Source organism: Pelobates fuscus, chromosome 8, assembly GCF_036172605.1.
Source record: "Pelobates fuscus isolate aPelFus1 chromosome 8, aPelFus1.pri, whole genome shotgun sequence".
Classification (NCBI taxonomy): domain Eukaryota; kingdom Metazoa; phylum Chordata; class Amphibia; order Anura; family Pelobatidae; genus Pelobates; species Pelobates fuscus.
In genome coordinates, this window is record NC_086324.1 from 112,628,839 (window position 1) to 112,654,261 (window position 25,423).

Below are 25,423 nucleotides of genomic sequence, written 5' to 3' on the forward strand. Positions count from 1 at the left end.
CAATTTGCTCAAACAGCTGTTGTTCCTCGTCAATATTAACATTAGGTGGTATATAACATATAACAACCAATAGTTGGTTTCCCTTCTTTTCCCCCAAGCAGATATTTACCCATAAAGCTTCCACATTTTCCTCATCGCATTCCATTTGCATGGTTGACATACAAACATACCCCACTACCCTTCTTGTTTTTCCTATCCTTCCTAAATAACATGTACGCATTTAAGTTAACTGCCCAGTCATGTGTCTCATCCCACCATGTTTCAGTTATGCCTATTATATCATATTGTTTAATGTATACTAATGCCTCTAGTTCCCCCATTTTGTTATTTAGGCTCCTTGCATTAGTAAGCATACATTTAATATCATGCGTCACTTGTATATTTTGTGAATTATCAACATTACATAGCTTCTCTGTTCGGAGATTGCCCCTCCCCCCGTCTCCACCCACCTTATACTGTGCTAAAGCCCATCTCCTTTCTGTCCTATCTACATTTTGTAGATTGCTATGACGCTCCCCCCCACTACTAGTTTAAAATCTCCTCCAACCTTCTAGCCATCCTATCCCCCAGCACTGCAGACCCTCTCCCGTTTAGGTGCAATCCATCACTACTATAAGGAATTTTTTTCCTTGTTTGTGGCAAAATTGGAAGCGCTTCAGAATAGTTTTTTTTGCCTTCTTTTGGATCAACAGCAAAAACATATGTGAGGAAGGCTGAACTTGATGTTGACACTGGTGACTTTTGGATTAGATGTCTTATAAGTACAAGCTTTGGATGGACGTTTATCTAGATTATGTAGAGGTTGCACACAGGCTAATATTGATGGTCAATTCTAAATGTATTTTTATTCAAATATATATGTATATTAATATCAAAATACAGTTAGAACAAATTTAAACCGCTTCATCTTTTTTTTTTTTAATTTAATTGTAATGTTTAATTTTTTAAAAATGTATTTATTTTTATTTTATATATATATATATATATATTATATATATTTATATAACTAACGTCATTTTAAGTGTATTTTAATATTAATATATGTATAATTAATATTAAAATTTACTTTACAAACTTTTATTTAACTTTCACTAACTTTTTAAACTTTTTTCAGGCAGTAGGGGGCTTGTCTGAGAGCTCAGGCAGGCCCCCTGCAGGGACTGCACAAGCCGGCTATTCCGGCCATGTGATCGCGAGGACCCCGCGATCACATGGCCCGGGAAGGCCGGATCAGGTAGTGGGGGTCTGCCTGAGCTCGCAAGCACACCCCAGGATTGCGATTGCCAGAGGGGGATCTCCAGCGATTAGGTAAGTGGCTATTTACTAAATGACATACCAGATTTGTACGTAGTCGTTACCGACTGTTTTTTGGCGGACATACCTGGTAAGTAATTGGTTGGGAAAGGGTTAAAACATAAAGCCAAGTAGGGACTACTTTGTCTTGTGTTTCTTTCCTGTCTGACAATTCTTGACAAAGGGTGGAATTTAAGGCAAGCTCTACTATATTGACAAATGAAGTGTTGTCTTAAGCTCCACACTTTGCACTTTGTCAAGATTACCAAATACATAAGAAAAAATTGTCCCTACTTTTTCTTATGTGTTGCAGATAAATCACGTCAAGGCTGCCCCCCATCTCCCCTGCTCTTCGCGCTGACCCTGGAGCCATTCCTTAACAACATCAGAAGCAACGAGGAGATGCGCAGACTCAGCATAGGTCACTCACACCACAAAGTCCTGGCCTATGCGGACGACCTCCTCTTCATCGTACAACACCCGGCTACGACACTGCGAAAGATCATGACGGAATTCGAAACATATGGCAACGTCTCCAACCTACGTATCAATTATACCAAATCTGAAATGTTAAACCTCAACGTTGGACACACCCAAGCGCAGACACTCAGGCGCCGCTTTCCCTTCCGCTGGTGCACCACCAAGATGCAATACCTAGGGGTGTGGCTCACGCAGACCTGTACACACACAATTTCCTGCCACTCCTCAAGACTGCGCAGGCAGAACTACAGGCTTGGAACGCATACTACATATCCTGGACAGGCTGCATCAACGCGGTGAAGATGACTCTTCTCCCAAAATTCTTATTCGTTTTCCAAACCGTACCGGTCGCGGCACCAAACAGCTTCTTTACATCCATCCAAGCGGCAGTCAGGCACTTCATATGGAAAGGCAAACCCCCCCGAATAGCCCACTCCCAATTGACTCTCCCGAAACTCAAAGGGGGTCTAGCCCTCCCTGATTTCAAGAAGTATTACATCGCAACCCACCTCACACGGATCATTAATTGGTCAACCAAGCCGCGAGGAAAACCATGGATCCAACTGGAAGAGGACAGCACTAACTGCAACCTGAGAGCCCTACCCTGGCTCACTAAGGAAGCTAGCCGACGCGTACAACACGTGAACCCGTTTGTGAAGACCACACTCAGGATCTGGCACCAAAAAGGCCCCAAATTCTATCTTACGACGGACTCGAGTCCCCTATTTCCCCTCAGAGGTAACCCAGAGGTAACCCAGATTTCCCAGCAGGAGACATGGGCCCAACCCTGCAATCAGGGCTCAACAACGCGCTGCTTCGGATAGTAGATGGGCGCAATACACCCAATAACCACCCTATTTCCGGACCAAAGACATACCCTATTGCACACTATAGCGCGTGAACAAATACGGCGCTACACGCGCTCGATCCCCCAACAACCGAGCCTTATACGGGAATGTATGGAGTTCGAAACCCTATGCAGAACGGACATACCACCCCCAGGGCGATCTCTCAAATATACACCTCGCTGGCAAACGGACGGTACCTACTGGCACCGCCATGCATTCGGAGATGGGAAGAGGACCTCGAGGAGCCACTCACAGACGCAGACTGGGATAAAATAATTACACTCATCCAGAAGACCCCCGGCTCAGCGAGGCTCCAGGAAACCTCATATAAACTATTCACGAGGTGGTACGTCACTCCAGCGGACCTTCACACCAGAGACAGCTCAAAATCGGTCGCATGCTGTAGATGTGGAAGAGAGACCGGAACGTTCTTACACCTCTGGTGGGACTGCACTCTCATTAGACCATTATGGGAAACGGTGGGACGAGTAATCACCGAAACTACGGAGGAATGCCTCCCAATGACGCCGGCCCCCTTCTTGCTGCACCACACGACGATGCCCACACAGGTATATAAACGATCAGTGATACCTAGGCTTCTCAACACAGCGAAAATAACAGTCCCTATCTTTTGGAAGCAACCACGCACCCCCCCGCTCAGACGATGGGTGGAAGAGGTGGAGGACACCTGGAAATATGAAGACTTGAAGGCAACCACAGCAGCGGCAAAGGAAAAATACACGAAGAGGTGGTTCTACTGGATGAAATATGTCACCTCAGACGACTTCGTATCCCTTTTGACTACATCAGAATTTAGGGAGGAGCATACAAGGAACCGAGGAGAGCCGGCCACCGGTGGTGCTGACGGGGCGGTCTGGGGCGGAGAATGGGGATACGTGTTCCATTGCGTATTCGGAATTGGTCTGTGAGGGCCCCATTGATACGGAGTCTCGCCATCGGGTCACTGTATAGCGTCTGAACCCATTGTATGTATTTGGGGCCGATGCCTAGGCCTCGTAGGGTTTCGAAGAGGAATTCCCAGTTGACCCTATCGAAAGCCTTTTCGGCGTCCGTGGAGAGGATTAGGGTCTGCTGTTTGGATCGCGCGGCTACGGAGATCAGGTTCAGTGCCCGTATGGTGTTATCTCTAACCTCTCTCCCTGGGATGAACCCTGTTTGATCTGGGTGGACCAGGTCCGGAAGCAAAGGCGCCAGGCGGCCAGCCAGCACGCTTGCCAGGAGCTTGACGTCCACATCCAGGACTGAGATCGGGCAGTAGCTAGCACATGATGTTGGGTCCTTACCCTCTTTTGGGAGGAGAGTGATGTTCGCCGCCGTGAACTGGGTCGAGGGGGTTGCTCCATCCAAGATCGAATTTAGAGCTGAATGTAATTTCGGTAGGAGATCTGGCATGAATGTTTTATAGTACAGCAGAGGCAGTCTGTCTGGCCCTGGTGCCTTCCCCGTCTTAGCCTTTCTCAGTGCGTAGGTCAGCTCCTCCATGGTGATAGGGGCCTCCAGCTCATCCCGTTCTGGGGCTGCTATTTGTTTCAATCCTGCTGTGTCAAGGTATGCGCGGATGGCTTCCCCTTTGTGAGGCGTCGCACTGGCCTTTGTTTCTGGTTTCAGATTATAGAGGTCCTCATAGTATCGGGTGAACGCTGCCGAGATCTGGTTGGGTAGCATATTTGCCCCGTGGCACTTCGAATCTTGGGTACATACAGGTGGTTCCTGCCTTTTTTTAGTAGTGTTGCCAGAAGTCTCCCACACCTGTTTCCATGTTCATATACCCGGTGTTGGAAGTGTTGGTAGGAGCGTTGGATTGTTTGGTTCAAGTGTTCGGTGAGGTGGGTGCACTTGAGAAGGAGGTCTCGATATGTCGAGGGGTTCAGTGTACGCTTATGATGATATTCCAGTTCTGCAATTTCCTTGTTGAGGTCTGTTATCGTCTGGTTGTATGCCTTTTTCATCTCCGAGTGTCCCCGGAGTAACGCTTTATGTGCCTCCCAGCATAGCAGGGGCGACACGTCTTCTGTTTCGTTTAAAATAAAGTAGTCTTGGATAGTTTGTTTAGTCTCGGTAACCAGGTTAGGGTCTGTAAGGATTGATTAATTGAGCCGCCAAGACACCTAGCGGGGTCGGAACAGGGGTGACTTGATTCGTATGCAGATGGGATTATGGTCCGACCACGTCATGGGCAGGATTTCCGATTCCACTAGGAGAGGCAGGTTGAGATATGGTAGGAGGAAGTAATCAAGCCTGGTGTAGGTGGCGTGCGTCGTGGAGTAGAGCGTGTAGTCCCTTGCGGTGGGGTGGAGACCTAAGTTATTAGGTCTCCAAGGGACCTAAGTCTGTGAGTTGGTGATGGTGAAGCAGTTGTACTGTCCGTGAGTGTCTATTGGGTGTCTACTGTGCTGGGTTTGCTGTGGAGTCCTGATGATGGAGCGGAAGATTGAGATCTCCTCCTATGATCAGGGTGCCATCCGCGAATCCCATCAGGGTCGTCAGTGCCGAGCGGAGGAATCCGAATTGGTTGGCATTGGGCGCGTATAGAGTCGCGAAGGTGTATGCCTGATCCTGGATGGTCCCTTTCGTAAAGATGTATCTGCCGTGGGGGCATCTAAGCGTGTCCCTTTCAACAAATGGGATCCTTCTGGAAAACAGGATGCCCACGCCCAGTGTGCGGCGGAGAGGATTGTTGCTGAAGAATCCTAGTGGGTAGTTATGGTCTCGCAGGGATGGTGTTCGGTTCTCTTGAAAGTGCGTCTCTTGTAAGAAAGCCACCGATGCGCGGTATATTTTCAGGTCCCGCAAGAGTCGTGATCGCTTCTCTCGAATGTTGAGGCCCCGAACATTGTATGAGAGGACGTTCAGGTCCTCCTCAACGTAGGGAGCATCGCCCATGGCCGGCGCGGCCCTCCGGGGCATCTTTGGCGGGCGGAATATGGGGGGGGGGAGGGGGAGACCGGGGGAGTGGGAAAGAGGAAAAGAGGAGGGGAGGAGAAGAAGAGGGAGAGGTAAGAAAGGGAAAAAAAAAAAAAAAAAACACAACACAAGGGGAGGGGGAGGAGGAATGAGGTGTGTGTGCGTGTGTCTGTGTTGTGGTCTCCAAGGGACCTAAGTTATTGTCGGGTCAGTGGACTGAAGTCCTGGTGGTAAGGTCCGGTGTCCGGGACTACTCCTGGATGGGAGTACTCTGCTCAGTTGAGGGTACCTTTTAGTCCCAACCCTTTGGGGTACGCGGGTATCCCCCGTTTGCCACCGGCTGACGGAAGGGAGTGTCCAAGCCGTGCTTGAGTGGCGCCGGGGGGTAGCCGTCTGTCCGGCCGTCAATGACAGGGATCGGTGTCTGTCGGGTAATGTGAGAGTGCGGCCTGTGTAGGCCCTACTGCTATCTGGGTAAGCTACCCCTGTGTGTGCAGGTAGTGGGGCAGGTCTCGGTTTGCCTATGTGTGGGCAGCTTCTAGTGTTTCATGTCGCCCCTTGTTTTGAGCACAGGTTGTGGGTTCTGCGTATCGTGCGGTGCTGGTGCGTGTGTGAGTAGTCTGTGAGTTATGTCGGGGTAGGGTGCTCGTTGTCTTGCGGGTATTGAGGTTGTCCTCCCAAGCATGGGTGGGTCTGTGACCTGGGGCCGGGGTGGTCCTATTTTCGTGCAGGTGTGTGCGTTGTGCAGTAGCAGCATGTGGGTGTAACCTGGGCATCACTGATTGCTCCTGAGCAGATATCTGTGTATTGAACTCTTGCAGTCGTGCACTGTCGTTCCCATGCCCTGTGTACATTATTTTTTCCCTCCCCACTATATGTCTGACCTGGGTGCCTTTATGGATATGTCTGCATACGGGTGTCTGTAATGTCCCGCCTCCAGCAACTCCCTCCTCTAGCGGGTGTCCTTTCTGCCCCCCCCTCGCTTTGTTTTCTTTATTGTGGTCGCAAGTGCCTTTGTAAAAGCAATACTGAAAGGCAATGCAGATAGATGGATCTGTGCTTAGTACCACTCTTTCAGTCTCGCTTCATTGAAATTCCTCTACTGAGTCCAGCATCCTTAGGATGATATAGTTTCTGACTTGACGCCAGGTCTCAAGCGACAATCCCTACTGGATGACACAGTTCCAGTGGTCTGCATCATCACATACATAAATGCCACATAGCACTTATCAGCAATAATACACAGCACAAAGATACACAATTAATCACTGAATTCAGACCCTAAGACTAAAGTCTAGAATAAATTCAGATAATTCCAGTATAGATTAGAAAAATAACTTCAGTCTTTTTAGGGGCATTTGTCAATGTACAGATTTCACAAAAAAGCACTCTGAATTAGACTGAATTTTGTTTGGATTTCAGCCTGCTCATATGCAACTGAATTGCTAAATGTCGGATTTGAATAATATTAGTCCAGGATCAGAATGTGAAAATCCAGAACTGAATTATAAAAATCCAGGTATGGCAGTGCAAGGATTAACCATGTGGCAGCTGGTCAGCTCTTGCTAGTCAGCCATCATGGTGAAATGTTTAAGAAAAAAAAAAAAAAAAAAGGCAGGTAAATTTAATTTGAGAATCAAGATTTTAAATAAATTTGTTTGGTACTTAAGAAATCATATATTTCAAATAGAATTTACGTTTTATATGGGATTCACATGCATAATCTACTAATTTAAAACCAGACACTGGATAGTACCAAATTAAAATATGACCACATTTTAAATGGATTTGGCTTTTGTAAGAATTGCAAATTCTGCTTTTTATTTTAAATCCTGAATTTTACTTACAAAGAATTTTGTTCATCTGCACTATTCTGTTTGTAGGAAAAAAAAACAAAAAACGTTAATATCAAAAACAAAACTGCAATTTAACCCCTTAAGGACACATGACATGTCTGACACGTCGTGATTCCATTTTATTCCAGAGGTTTGGTCCTTAAGGGGTTAAAACCAGGTTGGAAAGGGTCAACCTCCTCCCCAAAAATACCACTTTTACCTCCCGACCATAAGTCCACTTTTACATGTCAAACAGCCTTAACCTTCATACCAGAAGAACCTACAAATTTAGGCTCGTTACTTCCTATAAAACTTTAAAATGTTATACTTCAACAATTTCTTATTGCAAATCTATTCATTTTCAGCTTATTCTTAATTCCTGACCAGGGCTGAAAGTGTATTTTCCCATACAGAGCCCTTCACCTAAGTCATAGGTTAGCAACCTATGGTATGTTTGCCATGCATAACACACAAGGCTGACAAAGTCAAATGGGCCAAAGGATTTCCAGCTGGCCCAGAGTGCTACTGTGAGAACGCAAGGGAGCTTATGGTCTGCACCTCGTGAGGTTTTAATCACACCACAACTAACCCTCTACTGCTTCTCCATCATGGACAATATTGCAGTGGGTTGCTATGGCAACTCTCTGGCGCAATGGAAAGTGCAAGGTAGGGAAGAGAGAGGGACAAGTGGTCTGTACCCATAAAAGTTGCAGACTGAAAGTTTCTGTCACAGGACCACTAGGAATTAATAAGTGTGCATAATCACCTTGCTGTAAAAATGGCAGGGGAGAGAGAGAAGCAAAACATAATTTGCAAACACTATTTGATTTTTTTAAATTAAAAATATATTTAAAAAAAAAAAATGTCCATACACTCACAAAACACTGAAGACAGCCATATATACAGCAATCCCCCAAAATAACACCAACAGACCCCCACAATACCACAAATGCCCTCACTATGCATACACAATTACTACAACTTACACACTTAACATTAGAGAGCAGACACATACATAACAATGTGCAGCTCACATACAAATTACCACAAATATCCAACACAGCACAGACAGCTCTCAAGCATATATAACAAAGCCCACACACACAAATGCCTAATGATTATGGTCTGAAATGTATGCATCCACAATACATTCGATAACATTGGTGTATTGATAACATTATAAAGCATTGTTTCACAGCAATAGAGCTTGCCAACTTGAACCTTTTTAACATGCTTTAAGATGGAAAAACTCACCATCAGCAGCAAGTATGACAGTTGTTTCATCATAAAGGTCACTTATTTCCGCTTTAGTCCAAGAGTATAGAAATGCTGGGTCTGAATGAGAGAAAATAATAAAAAAAGAAAACAATCATATGATATGAAGGCAAGTGTTTCTCATTAAATGTTTACCCATAAAGGAACACTATAGTGTCAGAAATACAAGCACGTATTCCTGACACTACATATTTTAACTATTTTGGTCCCCAGTGCCCCTTAGATCCCAGTAAAATGGTGATTTTACTCACCCTGTCTCCCACGCCGTGCCGGCCTTCCGCATTCCACCACCATGACTGAGATCATCAATCTTGATGATCTCAGCCAATCCAATGCTACATAAGAGGACAGGAGGGGAGAGGGGCTAAAGATGGCACATGAAGGGGAAGCGCAAAAGAGGGCACCGGAGGGGATAGAGGCTAAAAAAGAGTGCAGAGGAAGGGAGGTAGATAAAGAGGGCACAGGAGGGTAGGGGGCTAAAGAGGGCACAGGAGGGGAGGGGGCTACATAAGGGCACGGGGGGACTAAAGAGTGCACAGGAGGGTAGAAAGGCTATGTAACGGATCGACGGGCACCCCGACTGGGTACCTCCGTTGAAGGATGCTCCTAGCGCTTCCTGAGGACTCAAAGAACTGCAGCAGACACCATAACCACCGTAGACTCCTCCAGAGAGCAAAACAGGAACCAGCTATTCCAAGAGCTTAGCAGTGATTTAGCAAGGGAATATGATAAGCATAGCAATCCCTTGTAGCAGATTCCCCCAATAAGAGACGGCACTCCAAATTGAGGGTAAAGTAGAACTCAGGTTTAATTACACACACTCTGCTTTTATGCAGTGCTCACCTGCAAGGGAGACGCTCACAGGGAATTAGGCATTCACCAACCAGATATCGGTTACATCCCACAGAATCCCTCCCCTCTGCTTGGGAGATAATTGAGTTTCTTACTGTATCTACTAAATTATCTCCAAACTAAAAACTTATACTTTTTATACATTTTTATAACTTTCTCATTTTACATTGTACATGAATTACATTTTTATGACCAACACAACTTGTGGAACAACATATTCAAAATTTGTGAAAATCCGTCCAGTGGTTCAGGAAATATTAAATGCCCAAAACAGTTCCACAGATTCAGGTTGTGCGGTCGGTCTATTTCTGCCCTGCAAATAACAAAGTCCCATCCAAAGGCGGCATTCGAATCGTTGAACGCACTACAACTTCTGTCAAAGTGTCGAAGTGAAACCGGGGTTGTGTTTCCGTGGTGTTATTTTGTCTACCAGAGGTCTATTTTACACCCAGAATGACAAAATCCCGTTCGAACGTGTGTTCAAATCTTCGAACGGAACTTAGTCTCCAGCCGCAGTGTCGAAGGGTAGGGGAAGGTACAGGTCACCGCGTTCGACTGGATTAAAATGGCCGCCGCCACGTGTTCGACTGCCTAATGGCGGCCACTTCGACTACTTCAGCACTTCGGCTGTATCCGAAGTGCCATATCGAAGTACCAATCCTTTGTACAAAACAGTTAAAGGGCCAGAAACAACATAACATAAGTCCATTATGCCCAAATACACTTCTAACAGGGTTAATACACCCCAGGGCCATAGTCGCAGGGCAGGAGGCTAGCAACCAGGCTTCTCCAGTTCACAGTGGCGAGGTTGGTTCCGCCACAGGCTACATAAGGGGACAGAGGCTACAGAGGGCACAGAAGGGGAGGGGGTTAAAGAAGAGGGGGGTTTCATAAGTGGAGAGGAGGAGAGAGGGGATAAAAAGGGCACAGGGGAGGGGGCTAAAGAGACACAAAGATGCTGGGGGGAAAGGCACACAGATGGGGCTGAGATGGGACAAAGACACAGAAAGAGGGGCTGAGGGGAGACAGACACACCAAGGGGCTGGGGGGGGGGGCAATTAGACAGAGGGGCTGGGGGCACAAAGAGACAAACAGAAGGGATGGTGGGACAAGGAGACACATAGAAGCACTTTGGGGCAAAGAGACACAGAGGAGCTGGGGAAGGGGAAAAATAAACACAAAGGAGTTACAGGAGAAACAGATGCACAAATTTGCTGGGGGTGAAAGACGCACAAAGGGGCTGTGGGAGACAAAGAGGCACACCAAAGGGCTGTGGGGATGCACAGGCACAGAAGGGTTGGGGAGAGACACACAAAAGGGAGGGGGGGAAAAGATACACACAAAGGGGTTAGGAATAAGTACCTGCTGGCGAAAGACAGAGGCTAGCCTCAGCAGCCAGCCTGCCTGCCAACCAGCCACAGCAGCCTGCCAGTCACAGCAGCCATCAAGTCACAGCAGCCAGCAACAGGTGAGAAGAGACAGCATTAGTTGGGTATCACATAGCTTTGTTATATCACTATATTGTGAATGGGGGCCCGCATTTTAGAGAAAATAATCTCCAGGGCCCTTTAGACTCTATTGTAGTCTCTAATAGGGCATTGAGGGGACTCCTAACATACAGTTTACATATTTGTGGAATAAATATTCTTGAAAACATTAAAAATAATTGTGAGTGATTTTTACATTTTATATTTAAAAAATGTAAAACACACTGCATCCCGTGCACACACACTCAGACACACCCAACATCCCCTGCACACACACAGAAACACACTGCATTCCGTGCACAGACCAACCAGACACATACTGCATCCCGGCACATGCTCAGACACTATTCACTACACACACTGCATAGCAAAATGGATGTGGTTGTGTTTTGGTGTGCATGCTTGTGGTGAGGAGGGGGGAGGCATTTCATCAATTTTTTTACAAAAAAATTACGGTACAGCTGAGGTGGATTATTAGGCAAGCTTTATGTCATCTATAGGAGGGGTTATCAAATGTATTTTTGGACTGAAGTCGCTGGACATAGCAACGCCCCTGGGGATGGGATATAGACAAAAGTGGAAGGGAATGGTGAGATAAATCACACAGGGACATTTAGAAAAATAAACAAACATACTGAAAAAACTATGCAGGCACATCCAGTAACATCCAGTGAAGGACACTCATACATACAAACATACACACACACTAATCCTACAATGGCCCCGGGACATTCCAGTGCTTCTTGACCGAGCTCACAGTGCATTCAAGCCAAGAAATGCTCCCAAATCTTCTCCCAGAGACATTGTATGTAGAGTACACTATTTTGCACTCGAGGAAAAAATACTCTGCAAAACCACACAGCACAATGCTTGCGCTCTTAGAACACACAGATACAACTGTTTCCGGATCTATCTTGGACGACCCTTTAGGAAAGGAGAGCACTTTGCCCCATGACGCTGGTCCTACAATCCAAGAACCTGAAGTATCGCTTGGGATACCCCTTTTCCCTTACAGTACACAAGGATGGCCAGCAGCTTACCATCACAACATCAGAGAATGTTCCAAACTTTCTAAAACAACTAGGACTGCCCAATGTGGACATTCCGGATTGGTACAGTCCTCAAGCTCTGACACCAACACCATTCTTACCTCAGAGGTCTCACTGGAAGGCCACAATGGGTAGAAAACGAGCACAGTCTCTGCAGACATCAGCAAGCTCATCCCCACCTACACCTAGACGAAGAACGCTAGGCAGTTGAATGAACTCTCAGGTCATATAATAACCCCTCTCCTTCACCCTCCTTAGGGTGAACAAGAACTTTCTGCCCACTTCTCATTTAGATGCCACAAGAAGGTCCAGGTATCGGGGTTTTCAATCCCTACTCTACAGTATGTTTAACTCTGCTTCGCCAGCAGGGGAACTACGCGGGCTAGATAATGCAGTTTATAATGTTGATGTTTTTATTTTGTTCCTCTCCTTTTTAATTTTCTTCCAGCCCCTTCTCAGATTGGCATAATGGGTCAAGCGGTGGCTTCATTTCAGGCCACAGCCCGGCGCAAAGTGCACACCCACGACGGTTACTAGAACCACTGCATGATGATGTAGGCCATGGATCTTTAATCTGGTGGGCGTTTTAGGATTCCAGGTGGGCGATAGCAGAATCCTCCCTCCATCCATAGAGATGTACGCTCTATTCATCTCTCGCGCACTCAGTGGTAAGCAGGAAGTGCGAGGTTGCAGATGTGAGTGCATGAAATCGCGAGTGCGTGTGCCAGAATCCGCATGTGAGCACATATTGCGTATGTGAGCATGTATCGCGTGCGCATACGCAAGCACGTACAAACGCGTGTGCTCGTGAACAAGTGTAACACGCTGGGTAGAGGAAGGGGAGAAGTTGGAGAGGGTAGGGGGATACACGACAGCAGGAATAGGAGAAAGAAGGAGCAGAGTGCTTGTAAAAAAGGAGAAAGAAGGGGCAGAGTACTTGTAAAAAAAGGAGAAAGAAGGAGCAGAGTACTTGTAGAATAGGAGAAAGAAGGAGCAGAGTACTTGTAGAATAGGAGAAAGAAGGAGCAGAGTACTTGTAAAAAAAGTGAAAGGAGCAGAGTACTTGTAAAAAAAGTGAAAGGAGCAGAGTACTTGTAAAAAAAAGTGAAAGGAGCAGAGTACTTGTAAAAAAAGGAGAAAGGAGCAGATTACTTGTAGAATAGGAGAAAGAAGGAGCAGATTACTTGTAGAATAGGAGAAAGAAGGAGCAGATTACTTGTAGAATAGGAGAAAGAAGGAGCAGATTACTTGTAGAGTAGGAGAAAGAAGGAGCAGAGTACTTGAAGAATAGGAGAAAGAAGGAGAAAGAAGGAGAAACAAGCAGAGTACTTGTAAAAAAAGGAGAAAGAAGGAGCAGAGTACTTGTAGAATAGGAAAAAAAGGAGCAGAGTGCTTGTAAACAAGGAGAAAGAAGGAGCAGAGTACTTGTAGAATAGGATAAAAAAGGGGCAAAGTACTTGTAGAATAGGAGAAAGAAGGAGCAGAGGAGAAAGGAGGAGCAGAGTACTTGTAGAATAGGAAAAAGAAGGAGCAGAGTGCTTGTAAAAAAAAGGAGAAAGAAGGAGCAGAGTACTTGTAGAATAGGAGAAAGAAGGAGCAGAGTGCTTGAAAAAAGGAGAAAGAAGGAGCAGAGTACTTGTAGAATAGTAGAAAGAAGGAGCAGAGTGCTTGTAAAAAAGGAGAAAGAAGGAGCAGAGTACTTATAAAAAAGGAGAGGAGGAGCAGAGTACTTATAAAAAAGGAGATAGGAAGAGCAGAGTACTTGTAGAATAGGAGAAAGAAGGAGCAGAGTGCTTGTAGAATAGGAGAAAGAATGAGCAGAGTGCTTGTAAAAACAGGAGAAAGAAGGAGCAGAGTACTTGTAGAATAGGATAAAGAAAGGAGCAGAGTACGTGTAAAAAGTAGAAAAGAAGGAGCAGAGTACTTGTAGAATAGGAGAAAGAAGGAGCAGAGTACTTGTAGAATAGGAGAAAGAAGGAGCAGAGTACTTATAAAAAGGGAGAAAGGAGGAGCAGAGTACTTGTAGAATAGGAGAAAGAAGGAGCAGACTGCTTGTAAAAAAAGGAGAAAGAAGGAGCAGAATACTTGTTAAAATTAGAAAGAAGGAGCAGAGTATTTGTAGAATAGGGGAAAGAAGGTGCAGAATATTTGTAGAATAGGAGAAAGAAGGAGAAGAGTACTTGTAAAAAAGAAGAAAGAGGGATAAATAAAAAATATAAAAAGGAAAAGGAGAGAATTGTTGTTGGCTAATAATAAGTGGGCTACTTAGCTCAGCCGTCCAGCTGGGCATTGCTATAAGGAAGGTAAAAAATAGAAAAAAGGAAAAAAGAGAGGGGGAATTGAGGAGGGAGAGGAGGGGAGATGATGCACGGATGAGAAATCTTATTATGAGCAAACAGAGAAATGGTCTGAATATCACCGAAAGAAGAGACCTTCGAACCAGATATCAAACATTTAGTCTTGCATCATCAGCCTCAAGGATCACATTAATCACTAGTTAAAGGTAATTTCAATTTACTTTATTGTTTTCTCATTAAACTTTATAAAGTTAAAAACATTATAAACCTGGATAAAGTAGAAATAAAAAGATAAATGTATGTACCCTCCTTTCTAAAAAATATTCTGCACTTGCGCGAAAACTGGTGGGCGGTAAGGAAATGTTTCCATCAAGAAAGATGCATTAGTGGGCAGTAGGAAGAAAAAGGTTGACTACCCCTGATATAGGTGATTAATTATCGATCCGACCGCATATTGACCCATGCTCACAGCCCACTAGGCTGCCAGATATATATGAAGAGTAGGTGGGGATATGAGAGCATGTATAAAAGAAAATGAAAAAATAAAATTAAAAAAATGTATGTATCTAAAATATAACTGGGCCATATTCAGGTTCACCCTCTCTACATAACTCCAGCTATTATGACTAACACTCTGGACACATTATACTCCTTATGCTTAATCAGCAGTTTAAAACCCGGTATACTGACGGAGTGGACTATACCATTGCCGACCTTAATTGCTTCACTACTAAGGATATTTTCCTGCTAGATTAGAGAGAGCATTTCTACCTAGTCTAATAGACCTCAGTAGAGACTCCATGAACTCCTTGAGTGGTGCACAACCTACTCTATCCCCATGTTATCAGTCACGATATTATCCCATGCCAATTTTGACGATTGGAGATCATGTGGGATTGACACCGACTCCTTAGAGTGTTACCTACACCTGTATACCATGTTAATGTGGATATGTTTATCTCTTGTTTCTTAAGTTCACATTACTTATGTTTTGTTCTACTTTCTGTATGACATCGCATGTGATACCCCAACAGTGATGACTTTTATAACGATGCACAGCATAACTGGACAATACTCAAATGGAGTCAATTAACATATCGTCCTATAATGTTAGGGGACTTAACATTCCCGAAAAAAGGTCTATGGTAATGACAGATCTTTCTAAATCAAGGGCCGACTTTGTATTCCTGCAGGAAACCCACCTCAAAGGACCAGCAGCCCCCAGACTCTTCCATAAAAAAAATCCCAAGATCTACTATAACAATTGCAATGTGAGTAAAACTAGTGGAGTGGCTATTTTAATAAGTGCGAACACACCCTTTACACACACCAGTCATTTTTTATGATCAATCAGGCTGTTTCCTGATTCTCAACGGATTGACTGGCTCTACACCAGTCACCCTAGTGAATATCTACTTACCTAACAAAAACCAATGCGCAACGTTCCGGCTTAGTCTCACGCTAGTCCATAAACATACTGTGGGTGACCTAATCATGGGTGGAGACTTTAATCTCTCACTGGATGCAAAATATGATAGTACGGCCACTAATATTTCGCACCTAGCCACAGCGAGAGAACAAATGCACAGGATTCTTACGTTAAATCAGTTAGTTGACTGTTGGAAAATCCTCTATCCCACCAATAAGGATTTTAAATGTTACTCTTAACCTAACAATATCTACACCAGAATATACTTTTTTCTAATGTCACACTTCTCCCTCTCTATTCTCAAATCAGCCACAATCGGCAATGCAACATGGTCAGACAACGCATCTATATCACTAGGGTTGTTGATTTCCACTATTCCCAGGAAAAACACCCGATGGAGGCTCAACCCCCATATCCTACAGAATGACCTAGTCACATATTTCGAGCCATATCGAACAATATTTCAACTAAAATAATACTGCAGGAGTAGATCCTGTTACAGAGTGGAAGGCACATAAATATGTAATTAGAGGGGAACTCTTTAAATGGGGTTCACATCTCAAGAAGGAGCACTCTAAGGAACGCAGAAATCAATACACTGGAAGCGAAACATAAATCCTCTATTTCTGAAGGAAAATTTTAAAATTGGTCTTCCTTAGATCAGACCTTTAAATACTATTGAATTATGGGGCTAAGAAAACCCTACTTTGGACAAAATAAAAATTCTTTACACACGGCAATAGATGTAGTAGAATGCTAGCCAACACCCTTAAACAACAGCAACAGACAACATTTATCCCTAAGATTAAAACTCATAATAATACTGTAGTTCACACCACTGAAGACATATCTGAGGCTTTCAGATCCTACTACCAATCTGGACCGAAACTCTACCACTCACCAAGACAGAGCGGACTATTTAGCTGATAAATTTGATACGGTCTTAACCCCAGCTGTAATCTGCACTTTAGACGAACCATTCACTGATGACCAACTGAATAACACAATACATTCGACACCAATAGACTATAGTCCTGGTCCTGACAGCTACTCCAACTTCTTTTATCAAAAGTTTCTTACTGACCTAAAGCCTCACTTCTTGCTAGCGATGCATTCCCTCTCTTCTATAAATCATATTCCACATACGAGCCTGGAAGTGACAATAACCCTAAGAGGAGGCAGAGAGAAGATGAAATGGGTTAATAAATTAGAGACTCTTGAACCTAAAGGCCTTAATATAGAGTTTGATTTATACAATTTTTTTAACTAGAATTTTTCTTAAAATAAAAGTTTTTTATTACAGGTTTTTATTTATTTATTAACCTCTTAAGGAGAAAACTTCTGGAATAAAAGGGAATCATGACATGTCACACATGTCCCGTGTCCTTAAGGGGTTAATCTATTTATCTACACGTTTATTTTTATCCATTTTTTATTTTTATATAAATATCCCTTATATTAATGCTCTCCCTTTTCCCCCCTTATTAACAGGTATTTTATTGTACTTTTAAATTACAGTTTGACATATGGGATTTTGTAGGATATTGATTATACCTTGTGATTTTAGGGTTAAAACCCCCCTTTTTGTTTCACTTATGTGGATATGTGCATATTAGTACTTTTTTTTTATATCAGTATAAGGTATACATGTTTTTATGTTTATATATGTATTTTTATTGTACAATGCTCCTGTTTCTAAGCCAATGCAACGTTTAGACGATATACCAAAAAGACATGGGTACTTTTAAATTAATGTAAGCAGATATTAAAATGAGAGACTCGAATTTTAGCCAATGGTGAAGTGGAGCTTTAATACAACGCCCACAGTAGGAACTACAAAAGAACATGGCAGCTAAATGATGACTTGATCTGAGGAAGCCGTCCAAGGCGAAACGCGTCATCACGTCCGACGTCATTACGTCAATACGCGGAAGAACGTAGCTCCACCTCCCAGAAGAACTCCCTGCAAGCACCTATTCCCGCAGAAAACCGCTAATAGTAGCCACGGTTTTTCGGAACTTTGATACAGTAAAGGGTATGAATGTCTGTGGATAAAGAGGAATACGCTCAAACGAATTGCAAATTTTTAATTGTATTGGAATAAAGCACTTTCTTCATTCAAGTTGCCGCACTCAGATCTTTGCCTGCATTTAGTCCTATTGTGGACATAAGCCAGAAAAGTGAGAGCAGACTTCTTACTGCTGTTTTCTTGTGAGTTTGATTCCATTTTTATTTTATTTCTTTGGTTCACTGCCATACAGTATTATGCTATGTTTACATTTTATTTTTCATGATCCTACACACCTTTGAGAAAAATAGAGTGAGACTCCTATTTCTTTAGTAAGTGTTTTTGAAATATTTTAGCACAATAACACATTTTTTAATTTTTATTGTATAAAGAATATTTGTATGCACAAGTGCACCGACACTTTCACCTTGTAGCACTTTAAATTTAAAGGCATAAACACAACGTTTTTATTTGTTTGATTCTTTGGGTGTTTTTAGAGCTCTTTCACTTGGAAGGTTGCCGCTTTACCTTTTATTATTTCTACCATATATGTAAATATTGTATTACTGAATCACTAGCGCCTATATTTGCTTGATTTTTTTGTATATAGTTTGACAATAACCCTAATACCTAAACTGGGTGTAACGGATCGACGGGCACCCCGACTGGGTACCTCCGTTGAAGGATGCTCTTAGCGCTTCCTGAGGACTCCAAGCACTGCAGCAGACACCATAACCACCGTAGACTCCTCCAGAGAGCAAGAGCTTAGTAGTGATATAGCAAGGGAGTATGACAAGCATAGCAATCCCTTGTAGCAGATTCCCCCAATAAGAGACGGCACTCCAAATTGAGGGTGAAGTAGAACTGAAGCTTTAATCCAACACTCTGCTTATATGCCCATTTTACAAACATAGTACTGCCCACAGGATTTTGAAGAACAACCAATCAATACATTACAACACAGCTAAACACTCCCATTCATACCAGCAGAAATCCTCCCCCATGCCTGTGATACAATTATATCAACACAATAGACTAACTTAATTATCACAGGCAGACAATATACAGTTTTTACATAATATTAATAACTTTCAAAATATACATGCCATTCACATAAAACATACATTTTCAGAATCAGCATACTTCATATACAAACGTACTCAAAAATCATACAATTCCCTCCAGTGGTTTAAAAGTTAGGTGTGGTAACTTACTTATCTCCAGTACAGGGCATATCTCCAATTACAACAACAGTAAAAACACATAAAATACATAATTCCTTTCATACTGAACAGAACCCCCACATGCAACCTATCCCCAGATAGCTTGTATCTGAGCGCTCACTATATCCGAACAGCGCTCAGATCTCACGAACACAGTCAAATCGCCATGGGGTTAAACCATAGCAAGGGCTGATGAGAGACAGAGGAGGGGCAAAACAGCAAGTTCCAACTGGTCTGGCAGTGTCCCTGGGACAAAGCCCTGCTGGAGAAAAATAGACAGGAAACAGGGAAGGGCACACCTTCCCATGTATTCAAAGCGGCAGAAAAAGTGTTTCAAAACACAATAAGCCCAAATAAGTTTCTTAAAGGGCAATACATCCCAGGGGCCAGTCACATGGCAGGAGGCTGGCAATCAGTCTTCTCCAACGCCCAGTGGCGAGGCTGGTTTCGCCACACCGGGTAAGGTCCAAGAAGCCTGTGGCAGCTATAGGCCCATTTCCCTGATCAATGTGGACATGAAGCTATACTCCAAAATGCAGCTAAGTCCATTCCTAAGGGACCTAGTCCACTGTGATCAGGCTAGTTTTGTCCCAAGGCAAGAAGCTAAGGATAACACCACAAAGATCATTAATTTGATACATTGGGCAAAACAAACTAAAACTCCATCTATTATGATTTCAATAGATGCCAAAAAGGCATTTGACAGGGTGGACTGGTCCTTTCTCATTGGTAAAATTAGGCTTCGGTCCGAAGTGGCTTACTTGGCTCTCCGCTATTTATTTCAAACCCTCAGCCCAACTAAACAATCACAACCGGACCAGGCAGGGATGCCCCCTTTCACCGCTCCAATTTATCATAGTATTAGAAACCCCTCTTCGATGCCAACCAAGAGGGTTTCATACCTGGGTGCCAATTATTTGAGAACACACGCAGAAATATAAACCTGATTTGGAGACAAGTTACCGTTAATTTGCCACACGCCCCTGAAGAAGTCATTAAGATGAAACGCGTAGGGTGGCAGGATTTCTTCAGTTGATTATCTTATTGTGGACTCTATTATTTACTTCGTCTCCAAACCCTGATGGTCATTTATTTCCTGACTAGGAAGACGTCTAGTGAGTTGATGAGCCTTTTTACCGCTTTTATCTTGTAAGTGCAAACAATAAAGTTATCCTTTTATTCATACAGCTATACACTATGTTTTGCTTTTCTGCTTTGTCCTAAGCCTCCACTCTGGAACTGGAGAAGAAAAGAAGCACTTGAAAAGATTCATAAACCCCGCCTATTTTATCCTTATGTTTGTGAGTGCATTTTAGTATTTTCCATATTTTATCATTTGTTTTTATCTACACTATTGCGGTCTCCCTTTGTTTTATATTTTTAGTTTGTGCATTTTTTTTATATTGTTTTATATTAAAGTTACCGTCAGGACTCCTACCTTACTAGTTTCTCTTAATGTCGAAAAGGCTTTTGATAGGTTCAAATGGCCCTATCTTTTTGGCCTTCTTACCTTTCTTGGTTTCCCCCTGTGACAAAATCCACTTTGCCACTGGTTTTTGGAGGGGCCTGTTTGCCCGCCTCCTACCCAGGGACTATGGACCCTGTGATAACCCATATTCAAAAGTACTGTTTCTGCCCCTTGGACTTTTAACTGGGACAGATTCAAACATGTGGCGGCGGCCATCTTAAATTGTCCAGCGGTGTTTTGTCGTCGAGTGTATGGAACTGTTTTGGGCATGGGACCATGTGCACGGTGGGGCAAAAATAAGACATCCAGGAAATTCCTGAACCAATCTGGGTGATTTTTGGATATATTGTTCACCCAGATCGGGGCTATCAGGGGATGTGGGGATACGTTGTATTTTAGGGTACTTTTGGGGGTTTGTAAAAATGTATGTTTTTTCTGTTTAGAGTTATTGCGTTAGCCCATTGTCTTTGTTAATTGTATCACAGGCAGAGGGGAGGGATTGTGTACACTGTAGGGGAGTGCCTGCATGTAAGACGTTTTTATTGGTTTGCTAATTCTGTGTCCTGTGCCCCACAAGGTTCACCGGGGCGTCAACCTTGTGGGGAGAGACTGTATAAAAACTCAAGCTGTTTAATAAACCTTCAGACCGTCTTACCCTCAACTCGCAGCCTCGTCTCGTGTTGTAGGGTACTGCTATATCACACTGGGGATTGCTATACTCCCCTGGATGCTAATCCCTAGCTCTTTTAAGAGCTGTTCCTGCTTTGCTCTCTGAAGGAAGAGAGGTTCACCCACTGGAGCCTGGAGCCTTGTCAAAGATTCAGGGTGGGTAGTAGACGGCAAGACCCCAACCAAGTCGTGGTGGTTCGTGGGGTCTGCAGTGCTTATGGTGTCTGGTGCGGTGCTAATGGTGCTTGGTAAGCACTAGGAGCATCGATTGACGGAGGGTCCGTCACACCCCCATCTTATCTCGCCATGATTCGAGCTATGTACAGCAATGTGACCGCACAGGTTCAAATCGTGGGAGCCCCTACTGTACCCTTCAGGTTGGGAAATGGTACGCGACAGGGATTCCCGCTCTCTCCTCTGCTATTTGTATTGTCTCTGGACCCCGTATTACAAGTTATATGCAAACATCCGGACATACACGGGATCGCGGTGGGGGGCAAACAGTTTCTGGTCTCTGCGTACACAGATGATGTCCTGTTATCACTTACCGACCACATGGGGTCTATGGCATCCCTGCAGGAACTACTGGTGACGTATGGCGCCATCTCAGGTTATAAAGCGAGTGTGAATAAATCTAGCGCCCTCCCCTTGGGGATATCAGTGACAGACTCGGCACACATTCAATCCACCTATAACATTCAGATGGCACAGCGCTCCCTCAAGTATCTAGGGACTCATTTAACGGCTGATCCCTCTAACTTATACGAAATGAATTAAAGTCCTTTATTAAAGGATCACTATAGGGTCAGGAACAGAAACATGTTTACCTGACCCTATAGTGCTAAACCAACCATATAGGTGGCTTGCCCCTCTTAGCCCCACTATAAAAGTTTAAAACTGACCTTATTTACGCCCCCTTTGTGACATCATCAAAATGGTGGATTTTTAGCCAATGCCGTTTTGGCCAATCAGGACCTCCAATGAATCAATGCATCTTTATGAGGAAAATTCAGTGTCTCCATGCAAAACGTGGGGTGCTGAATGGCAGGGCTGCTTACTGTGCTGCTTACAGCTGCGATGGCGAACCTATGGTACGCGTGCCACAGCTGGCACGCCAAGCCCTCTCTGTGGGCACGCATCCATAAGTCGCCGGATTACTACTAAGGGCCGGTGCACCTTATGAGGGCACCGCTGGCACCAGTCGGCAGCCTTAGGCCCCCCAGGCGACAATGCAGAGTAGGCATCTGCCTGCCCAAAACGGCAGGCGCCCACTGTGCTTTCGTATCGTTAGTGGGTGAGTGGGATGTAAGGCTGCAAGGGAGCCTGACTGACGTCCTTTCCTGTTACCCAGCAGCATCGGCAGAGCTGGAACAGCAGGTAAGAATCTCAGTCATATTTTTAGCCATTTTCTGACACAACCACATAGCGGCTAGAGGTTTGTGATCTTCATGCTGCAATAGACAGAGTACCATGTACTGCACCACAAGCTGGAGGACAGTATAACCGAACTAAAAGATACGCATGTTTTTTTAACACAGTTTAATAAAAATAAAGTTGACCATAAAATACTGCACAATGTTTCAGCTATCATATAGATCTGGATAAGGAGATTAGTAGAACTTGTCTCCTGATGACAGGCCTCTTACTTTGGCCAATTCTTTTAAAAGTGATGCTATGATGTAGATATTGTCTAATATTCCAATCACAGTAAAAACAGATTGATAAATTAACATATATTAAATGTAGTGCTCCTCCGTTCTGTATATTAAATTGTCAGTTGTCAAGGTATTTGAAGTGTTTCTCAACCTGGTTCTGAATCAATCTGATCTCTCTCATTTTACCAGCATCCTTTTAATGCACTCTTGCTCATTGTTTATGCTATATGGGAAAACTGATATGTTTCATGTTATTTGGATATACGCACTGATAAAGAGGGGAGAGAAGAAGAGAATCTGGGGGAGAGGAGGAGGAGAATCTGGGGGAGAGGAGGAGTAGAGGCTGGGGGGAGAGGCGGAGACTCTGGGGGAGAGAAGAGGAGACTCTGGGGGAGAGAAGAGGAGAATCTGGGGGAGAGAAAAGGAGAATCTGGGGGAGAGGAGGAGGAGATGCTGGGGGAAGAGGAGGAGGAGGAGGAGATGTTGGGGGGAGAAGGAGGAGGAGATGCTGTGGGTAGAGAAGGGAAGATGCTGTGGGGAAAGAGGAGGAGAATTAGTTCGGACAACTGTATGAGTTGTTTTTTCTAAACGTAAACCTCAATATTCAGGTTTAATTGCTGTGTTGGCACTTTGAAGAAAAAAGTTGGCATGTATTGCGGTTTGGGCACTCAGGCTCAAAAAAGTTCGCCATCACTGATCTAAGGAGTGGACACTTGGAGGTGTCCCTAGGGGCAATGTAAACACTGCCTTTTCTCCAAAAATGAAAAAAAGTCTGAAGGTATCCATTATGCTCACCAGAACAGCTACATTAAGCTGTAGTTGTTCTGGGGACTATAATGCCCCTTTAAAAACATTGATTAGAGAGATGGAAAATTGGATGAAGAAACCAATCTCATATTGCCGCATATTTTATTCCTGTTCCAGGCCCTCCCGATTAAGATTACAAAAACTGACTTGGCACCTCTACAAAGGGCTATCAGGTTGTGTATTTGGCAGAACAAGAGGCACAGGGTGTCCAGAAATGTCCTCTACCGCCCTAAAATGAGGGGAGGACTGGGTCTACTTCATCTTCACTACTATTATTTGGCCACACAGCTTACTTAGATAGCGATGTGGCATGTACCGGTGGATGTTAGGAAATGGGTAAATTTGTAATCTTTAATGGCGGGTAACTGTAATGAACCCTGATGTTTGTTTCCACCCGGGTTTCCATTCATCTCTTTCTCCAGATCAGATACAGCTCTCAGCAAATTCTCCCAATGCAGTGAACAGGTACCCAAACATAAGCCGAAACTTGATGAAGGGTGTAACAAGACTGAAGCTTTATTGGTGCCACACTGGCTTTTATACAATTCCCCATGCAAGGGGCACTCCCCTGTGGACCTTGTGGGGGACAGGGACACAAAAGGTACAGCCAATATCAATGCAGTGACAAACTGTGACACTCCCAATACAAACAAGCAATTCCCTCCTCTCTGCCTGGGGATAATGGAGTCAGATAAGGCTTCAGCATGTTCACATGGAAGGCTCTCCAGATCCTTTCATCTGAACATTTGCTTACTATATAAGTGGTGTTGCTAATTCTCCAGTACCTTGAACGGTCCCTGCCAGGCAAACTGAAGCTTATCTAATAAATTAATTATTTCCAGGCAGAAAAAACATTATTTCCACAAAACTTAGAAAATATCCCAAAATACATGGTGGTATCTCCCAAAAAGTGTACACAATCCCTCCCCTCTGCCTGTGATACAATTAACAAAGAAAATGGGCTAACTCAATCAACTCTAAACAGAAAAACTAATTTTTACAAACCCCAAAAAGTACCCTAAAATACAACTTATCCCCAACATCCCCTGATAGCCCTGATATGGGTGACCAACATATCCAAAAATCACCCAGATCAGTTCAGGGGTTTTTGAATTTCAGGTTTTTTTGAATCTGGGCTCCTGTCCAGAAACAGTTCCATGAGTTTAGGCTTTGCGGTCGGTTTATTTTGACAAGTTACAAAACCGAAATAATGCACAAACGGAATCCCCTGGCTCATGGGGACCAAACTACCGAACAGCGCTCTCCTAGCTGTCCGGGAAAAGGAAGCAGGCATTAGTCTAATTTGACGGGTAGTCCCGCTGCCTCCTTCCGTGCAAACAAGATGGAGAGCGCTTAATTGATGGTTTCCTTTGGTGATAATGAGCCAGGGGGTGGTCAGTGGTTTGGTAGTTTTGAAACTACCAAACAAATAAACGAAATTGGGAAAACAGGTGAAATATTGTTCTTACAGTAACGTTGCAAGAGCAATGTTTTAAAGATGATGTTTAGATGGTATACTACCCAGGTGAAACTATTGCATGAAACAGACTCCAACTGACTTGTGCTGGAGGGGATGCGGCCTCAAAGGCACCTGCCTACATATGTGGTTGGATTGCCCACAGATAAGACCCCTCTGGTACACAGTGGGAAACATTTAAGAAAATATTTTTAATAGATGGCCGGACCTAACCCCATGGGTGTGCCTCCTGAATAGGCCATTTGATGGGTGGACATGAGCAGAGCAAACTTTGCTTCAAAAGGTCACATTGGCAACCAGATGGCTAGAGCCCAGATTTGGCTTCAGCCTGCCATTCCTTCCATAT

The 25,423-nt window shown here is 44.0% G+C and overlaps 1 protein-coding gene across 1 annotated transcript in view; it reads right to left on the reverse strand.

Moving 5' to 3' along the window:
* METTL22 (methyltransferase 22, Kin17 lysine) overlaps positions 1-25,423 on the reverse strand; it is a 388,543-nt gene that overhangs the window by 162,971 nt on the left and 200,149 nt on the right. Inside the window, exon 7 of the mRNA XM_063429464.1 lies at positions 8,636-8,716. Coding sequence (XP_063285534.1) covers positions 8,636-8,716 — 81 coding nt within the window. The remainder of the gene's footprint in view (positions 1-8,635; positions 8,717-25,423) is intronic.